This window comes from Sphaeramia orbicularis, chromosome 14, assembly GCF_902148855.1.
Source record: "Sphaeramia orbicularis chromosome 14, fSphaOr1.1, whole genome shotgun sequence".
NCBI classification, from domain to species: domain Eukaryota; kingdom Metazoa; phylum Chordata; class Actinopteri; order Kurtiformes; family Apogonidae; genus Sphaeramia; species Sphaeramia orbicularis.
In genome coordinates, this window is record NC_043970.1 from 15,014,647 (window position 1) to 15,021,708 (window position 7,062).

The 7,062-nt window shown below is 41.7% G+C and overlaps 1 protein-coding gene and 1 long non-coding RNA gene across 2 annotated transcripts; one reads left to right on the forward strand and one right to left on the reverse strand.

The window, feature by feature from the left end:
• Window positions 1-700: 700 nt before the first annotated feature.
• Window positions 701-7,062, reverse strand: LOC115433520 (uncharacterized). Its single transcript, XM_030154986.1, has 4 exons — window positions 6,348-7,062; window positions 2,525-2,730; window positions 1,318-1,435; window positions 701-908 (listed from the first exon to the last, which is right to left on the reverse strand). The coding sequence occupies exons 1-4, from the start codon at window positions 6,831-6,833 to the stop codon at window positions 732-734; spliced, it is 987 nt and encodes a 328-aa protein (XP_030010846.1). The 5' UTR covers window positions 6,834-7,062; the 3' UTR covers window positions 701-731.
• On the forward strand, window positions 820-3,805 carry LOC115433528 (uncharacterized). The gene is made up of 3 exons (XR_003937370.1): window positions 820-958; window positions 3,479-3,652; window positions 3,746-3,805. It is a non-coding gene; the product is annotated as an uncharacterized LOC115433528 (long non-coding RNA).

Here is a 7,062-nt window from a genome sequence, read left to right on the forward strand (position 1 = left end):
CCCCCCCCCCCCCCCCCCCCCCCCCCCCCCCCCCCCCCCCCCCCCCCCCCCCCCCCCCCCCCCCCCCCCCCCCCCCCCCCCCCCCCCCCCCCCCCCCCCCCCCCCCCCCCCCCCCCCCCCCCCCCCCCCCCCCCCCCCCCCCCCCCCCCCCCCCCCCCCCCCCCCCCCCCCCCCCCCCCCCCCCCCCCCCCCCCCCCCCCCCCCCCCCCCCCCCCCGTCAGGTCCAGCATCGACATGTGCTTCAACAAAATTCATAATAAAGTCTGTAGAATATCAAGGGGAGTTTCATATACTTTATGAAGCTACCCTTGGCAAAGCAAATTTGTTCAGCACCAAAAGGCAGCCAGACTACCATTCTGCTGTTAGGATGCTGGACAAGACAAGTTTAAAAAAAAAAACAAAAAAAGAAGATTTATATATATATATATATATATATATATATATATATATATATATATATATATATATATATATATATATATAAATAAATTGAATTGCTGGTGAGGAATAAGTCAATGTGTGAAAATGACTGGTGAACCTGCATAATAATTACATGTTGAAATCACAATTGTGGCAATCTGACAGGATCCTGCTGCCACCTGCTGGTATTAACTGATATTTACTCACCGCCTGTAATTATAAACCCTGTTCCAGTGAGTAATTAAATCTGAATTAAGCACAAGGTTTTCTAGTCATGATAAAATCTAGAATTAATTCTAACCTCTGCTTTTTCATTGAACCCTTGGTGAACGCTCCAGTGGCCACAAATTCGTGACACGAGCCTGAGCTTCCTCATAAGAATCAAAGTTTTCAGAACGTCTAGAATATTGTGAACGTTTGATGACAACGTCTCCCATCTCACAGAACCGGAGGTTTGCTCTCAGATGGTCAGAATCAAATGTCAGCACCTGGATAAAAGAAAAAAAAACAGAGGAACTGCAAGATCTTTGCAATAAAGGTGAGAAAAACAAAATGTACATTGTTCACCATAGTAAGACCTCGGTCACTCTCGGAGTGACATAAGTCCTGAGTGATCTGACCACAAGTGGACTGCTCTAATAAAAGATGTAAAAACACTAGGGACAAAGTTTGAGTTTAAAAAGTTCAGATGTTTAGTGCTACCTGTAGCTCAAAAGCTCTTTGGAGTCACAGATTAACTGATAAGAGTTTAGAGGCCAAAGATAAGAGGTCTTGGCCACTGCAGCCTCACAGAATATGACGGCAGTAAAAGCTGTCCACTTGTGATTAGATCACCAAAAATGCACATTAATAGGTCTAAACAGGGCCCATAAGCATAGGCTGTCAGATTGTACATACTGCTTCATCCGTCACATGTAGGGCGATAGCAACGTGATCCCAAACATAAAACTCGTGCCGCCCCTCTGGCTCCACAGCTTCCATCTGATTATCACCACATTTCTCAATCAGCTCAAATCTGACGGAAGGAAAATGCAGAAGAATGCAAACGACTTAAGAGAATCAGAAACAAAATTGGAGTAAATTTATACCATGAGGCTCAAAAGTGGCCTACAGAGGTGGATTGCTGTCACATTGGTACCATGTTATAACATCAAAAGTTTATTGTTTGTTTTTCACTTTACATCCAGATATTTTTGTCTTAAACCAATATATTGTCATATCATTAGAATATTCAAATGTATCATGTTATAACATGATAAAATATTGTTGAAACATGATAACTTATCTTGTTAAAATGTAAAAACTGTCACATTTGTGAGCATACTGAGGATGACTTTAAGATGCATGGGCTTTTTAGAGGGAAGAATGAGACATCTGGAGACAAAGATCACAGTGTCATGATCCCCCACCTGAACAATGAGAGACAACACTGCCTCCAGATGATTGGACTCACTCTGTTTTCCTTCTGTGCAGTTACATGTCACACATCTACAGGAGTAACTTCATGACCCAGACATACTGTAATACTGTTGAGCTTCATATACTACACTGTACTATCAGAAGCTTAACGACATACATGGAGGCACTGAGTCATGGTCATTATTCATTGTTTATGCATTGTTTCTTCAAATGTTGAGCTTGGGGTTTTAACAAAATTATAATGCTTTCATGCTTTAAGATAACTACTCACATTACACCATGACATATTTTGTTAGGTCTACCAGTGGCCAGTTTTAAGCAATTCTCAATCTGTTTTGCTGAACTGATAAAAAATGTGCATTTTATAACAAAATAAACACATGTTAATAACACCTATGCAGGGATTTTAACAAAAAAAGAATCATGTAGGAAGCTATTTGTAACAGAAAGTTCTTAAATGTCATATTGTTCCATGAAACAAAGTTTACAGCACTTAAGTAAATACTGAAGACACTAAAACAGCTGACATGGTGACATATCAGCACAGACAAAAGAAATAAAGTGACTGATATGTCTCTTTTAATGAAACAGAATTATTTTACACACTTTCCACACAAACTAAGTATTGGGTACAACAGACAGATAAATCAGTTTGTTTATTGCTCTTCTGATACTAATGTCATACCTGTGTGTTTCACACATGGCCTCTGGCCTCCAGATAAAGCATCCATCTCTGAAGGCACAGATAGAGTCCGGTTCGTCAGTCAGCAGAGGATACTCAGAGAACAGCTGCTCATTGGCTGGACTGTGAACCAGCACTGCATACATCACTTCCTGTTTGTACAGCGTGGTACTCCAAACCCTCATCATAGGATTTTTCCCACTGCAAAACTGGAGGAAAACCAGAGGAAATTTGCACTTTATGAAAACACACTATACATTCATGCACATCACTGTGAAATTTGGCAAATATTACTAAAAGGTTAATGATATATCTTTTTTCTGGATTTATTTGATTAATTTGTGAAAGGCCAAATAAAACATGTTGAAGTTCAATTTAGATAAAGTGTCAATTTTAATGTTTATGAAATTAGTTAAATCCAAAATACATGCGAGTAGGTGCAATCCCAAAATAAGTGACATGTTTCCTCTGCGTTGCTGCAAAAAGAACAAATACTATCAATATTTTTCTTATATTTTACAAGATAGGTCTTTACTGGATAACGTCTGTGAATCAATTTAAAAGTAACTTCTTATACCTCATTGGTAATGATAAACTTCTTTGACAGAATCCCAGTGTTTTTCCAGTCTATGTCAGTGTAAATATTATTCCAATAAAATACAGCTGTAGGTCTGGAGAAAATATCTCTTTGAATAATATCTCTAATGCATCGATTAGTGTCATACCTGCAGCCAGACGATAGTCTGATTTTGTCTGTCTTTTATGTTTGGTCTGTCACTTCCTGTTTTATTTTGTTAAGTTTCCCCTCATGTGTCTTGTCTGTCGTCTTTACTTCCTGTTCCCTGATCGTTCTTATCTTTCACCTGATTACCTGTCTCCGCCCTGATTTGCTCCACCTGTGTCTAGTTGTCTTCCCTCCCTTTTGTGTATTTAAACCCTGTCTCTTCCCCCTATCAGACGCCAGTTTGTAACTCTCGTAGTTCTTACCAGCGTTTTGACCTCGTCTGTTCGTTTGTCTGCCTGTTGTGACCCGTTTTTGGATTCCTCGGTTTTTTGCCCTCTGCCTGCTCCCTGTCGGTTTTGTCTGCCTCTTCTGATCTCCTGGTTCAGACCTTCTCGCCTTGACTACTGGTACGTGAGTTTAGCCTTGTCCTTATGTCCTGTTTGATAGCCTGCCTGTGTATGACCTGTTTCCGTCCCTGACCTCCCTTTGCTTTTCCCTAGTCGGGGAAAATACCCCTAAGGCCGCTCGGGGAGACGGGCTGTCGCCCTCAATCCGGAGGACGAATCAGAGGAAGAAATCCCCAACCATTATCCTCAAGATTCTGTCACTAATATTATTTTTACACCTGTGTGTAAATAATAAATCTTTTGAATCTTATTTTTTGTGTCCGAGTTCTGCATTTGGATTCAGTGTTTGTACTAGCGTTATCACAATTAGTGGCTTTAACGCTCAATAAAGGACAAATGTTACCAATATATACAGGGTGGGGAAGCAAAATTTACAATATTTTGAGGCAGGGATTGAAACAGTGTACGACCAATTAGTTTATTGAAAGTCATGAGAATTTATTTGATACAAGAAAATTGACATAATAGAAAATGTTTTTATTCTATGTGTCCTCCTTCTTTCTCAATAACTGCCTTCACACGCTTCCTGAAACTTGCGCAAGTGTTCCTCAAATATTCGGGTGACAACTTCTCCCATTCTTCTTCAATAGTATCTTCCAGACTTTGTCGTAATAGTTTTGCTCATAGTCATTCTCTTCTTTACATTATAAACAATCTTTATGGACACTCCAACTATTTTTGAAATCTCCTTTGGTGTGACGAGTGCATTCAGCAAATCACACACTCTGACGTTTGCTTTCCTGATGACTCATATGGGCAAAAGTTTCTGAAAAGGTATGGATAATAGTGTTAGGTATGATTATGAGATCAGTATATGTTTGGTTTCAAAACAATTGACGTAGTGCCTGCTGAGAAAAAACAACTAAATGTTCATTGTACATTTTGCTTCCCCACCCTGTATGTTAACAGGATTTAACTCTGGGATAATACATCTTCTACCTTTAGGAGCAGACACTAGTGACCTTCTAACCCCATCTGGTATTGCATCAAATGCTATGGTATATTCTTTTGGAGTGACAGGGAAATCATAAACGGATAGAAACTCTTCATAAGAGAATAACTGGCCATTGTCATTCAGCAGTCACCTAACCTGTGAAACAGCTGGAGCTGTGGACCTGTCTGCACTAACGACAGGTTAGCAGCAGACTGGCTGATTCGGACTTTGGCCGTTAATAGCGAACAAACGAAAGGACCACAAAGCACATGTTACCTTGTTGTGTTCTTGGTTATGCTGGCAAAATACTTCATCATTTCAGCCGAAACTACCCGCATTTCGTCATAACAAAAAGTAATTACTTTGTTCAGCAGGACCGCTGTGCGCAGACCGCTTAGGGACCGTCTACAAAGTGCTCAAACGCAAATAGTGGGAAATAAGCTTTTGCTGAGGGAGGGACATTTTAATTATTTCTTGCTCAATAGCTCCGCCCACAAGGGGAGAGGAGCCTCCACATTTACAGACCATGACAAAGACAGCTCCCCTTTCCTACTACAACTCTTAGTTTAGAGAAACATAGTTTTGCTAAAGAAAGAGGAACTTTTTAAATGTTTCTCTTTCAATAGCTCTGCCCACAAAAGAGGAGGAGCCTCCATACTCACAACTCATGACAAGGACACCTCCCCCTTCCTACTACAACTCTGTTTATACAAAAATACTAACTGAAGGAGGAACTTTTTAATTGTTTCTTGCTCAATAGCTCTGCCTACAAAGGAGCAGGAGCTGCCATAGTCACAGACCATGACAAGGACACCTCCCCCTTCCTAAAACACCTCTCAGTACAAAAATACTTTTACTAATTAAGGAGGAACTTTTTTAATATTTCTGACTCAGTGGTTCTGCCCACAAGGGGGGAGGAGCCTCCATACTCACAGCCCATGACAAAGACACCTCCCTTTTTCTGCTACAACTCTCAGTTTATACAAAAATACTTTTGCTAATGACGGAGGAACTTTTTAGTAGTAGTAAGGGGGTTAGTAGTAATGGTAGGGTAGTAGTAAGGGGGAGCTGTCCTTGTCATGGGCTGTGAGTATGGAGGCTCCTCCCCCCTTTGTGGGCAGAGCAGAGCTATTGTGCAAGAAACTTTTAAAAAGTTTCTCCTTCCTTATAGCAAAGGTATATTTCCCTTAACTGAGGGTTGCATTAGGAAGGGATGAGGTGTCCTTGTCATGGTCTGTGATTATGGAGGCTCATCCCCTCTGTGGGCAGAGCTATTGAGCAAGAAATAATTAAAATGTCCCTCCTTCAGCAAAAGCTTATTTCCCCACTACTTGCGTTTGAGTACTTTGTAGACGGTCCCTAAGCGGTCTGCGCACAGAGGTCCTGTCCAAGAAAGCAATTGCTTTTTGTTATAATGAAATGTGGGTCGTTTCGTCTAAAATGATGTTGTAATATTTTGCCAGCATAACCAGGATCACAACAAGGTAACATATGTGCTTAGTGGTCCTTTCGTTTGTTCACTATTGACGGCCAAAGTCCGAATCTGCCAATCTGCTGCTAACTTTGTGTTCGTCCTGTCTGACATTTATGTAAACACACACGTTTACAGAAGAAACATTCAAAACACAGGTCTCCACATGCAAACTTGGACTCAGATGGACTGATACTCTGTTTAGCCTGTATGTCAAATAAATCCTCTCTCTTTGAGATGACCAAATGTCTCTCGCTGTTTCTGTGAAGGAACAACCACAGCAGACATACCTGTTCTCTGTAAGTGTCCAGGACTTCATCCAAGGGGAAGATGAAGCGATATGAGCCCAACCTGGAGGACTCCAGGAAGGCAGGAGAGCTGGCAAACTTCCCTAAGAAAGGCTGCTGCATCTGGGCCTGCTCTTCTGTCCTCTCTGGGCACTGTTTATCCAGCAGCCTCCTCTCAGCTGACTGGATGTCCTCAGGTGTCACATACAGACTCCACCACACCAGGTCCTCATGGTCTTTGTTTGGGAAAGCCCGGAAACCACTGTCAGACCTGATGCCAGTCAACCCGTCACCGCCGGTCTCATGTTTTAGATGAGATACATGGAATTCTGGTCGCGGGTATGGAGGGATGATCTGATGTCCAACTTTTGCAAGGTACTGGTTTCCCAAAGCCGCAGTTTCAGCTTCTGTTTTCAGATCAGTCAGATTTAAGTGCCGACGATAAAACGTTTTCCCAGTATATCCTCTGCTATTGACAGTTGTTTCCATGGTGTAAGATACAGATTAAAGTATTAAAATGTGTCTACCGATTGTGTTGATCTATCGACGGCCTCAGTATCCTGACAACAGATAATGCACAACACTCCCAGTGGGTGGAGTTCACAAATGAACCCTGCATGATGTAACACTGGTCAAATAAGGATTCATTTCTCACTAAAACAAAACTTATGAGCATCAGTTTTTGTTCAGAACTGTTCTGGACAGAAACTCATGCTCA

What these genes read in the sequence shown, in the direction of transcription:
- LOC115433520 (XM_030154986.1), bottom strand. Translation starts at nt 6,833, where the DNA reads ATGGAAACAACTGTCAATAGCAGAGGATATACTGGGAAAACGTTTTAT. An exon ending in TGGACACTTACAGAGAACAG is followed by an intron (nt 2,731 to 6,347) that starts GTATGTCTGCTG and finishes GTTTTCCTCCAG; the next exon opens with TTTTGCAGTGGGAAAAATCC. An exon ending in TACATGTGACGGATGAAGCA is followed by an intron (nt 909 to 1,317) that starts GTATGTACAATC and finishes TCTTTTATCCAG; the next exon opens with GTGCTGACATTTGATTCTGA.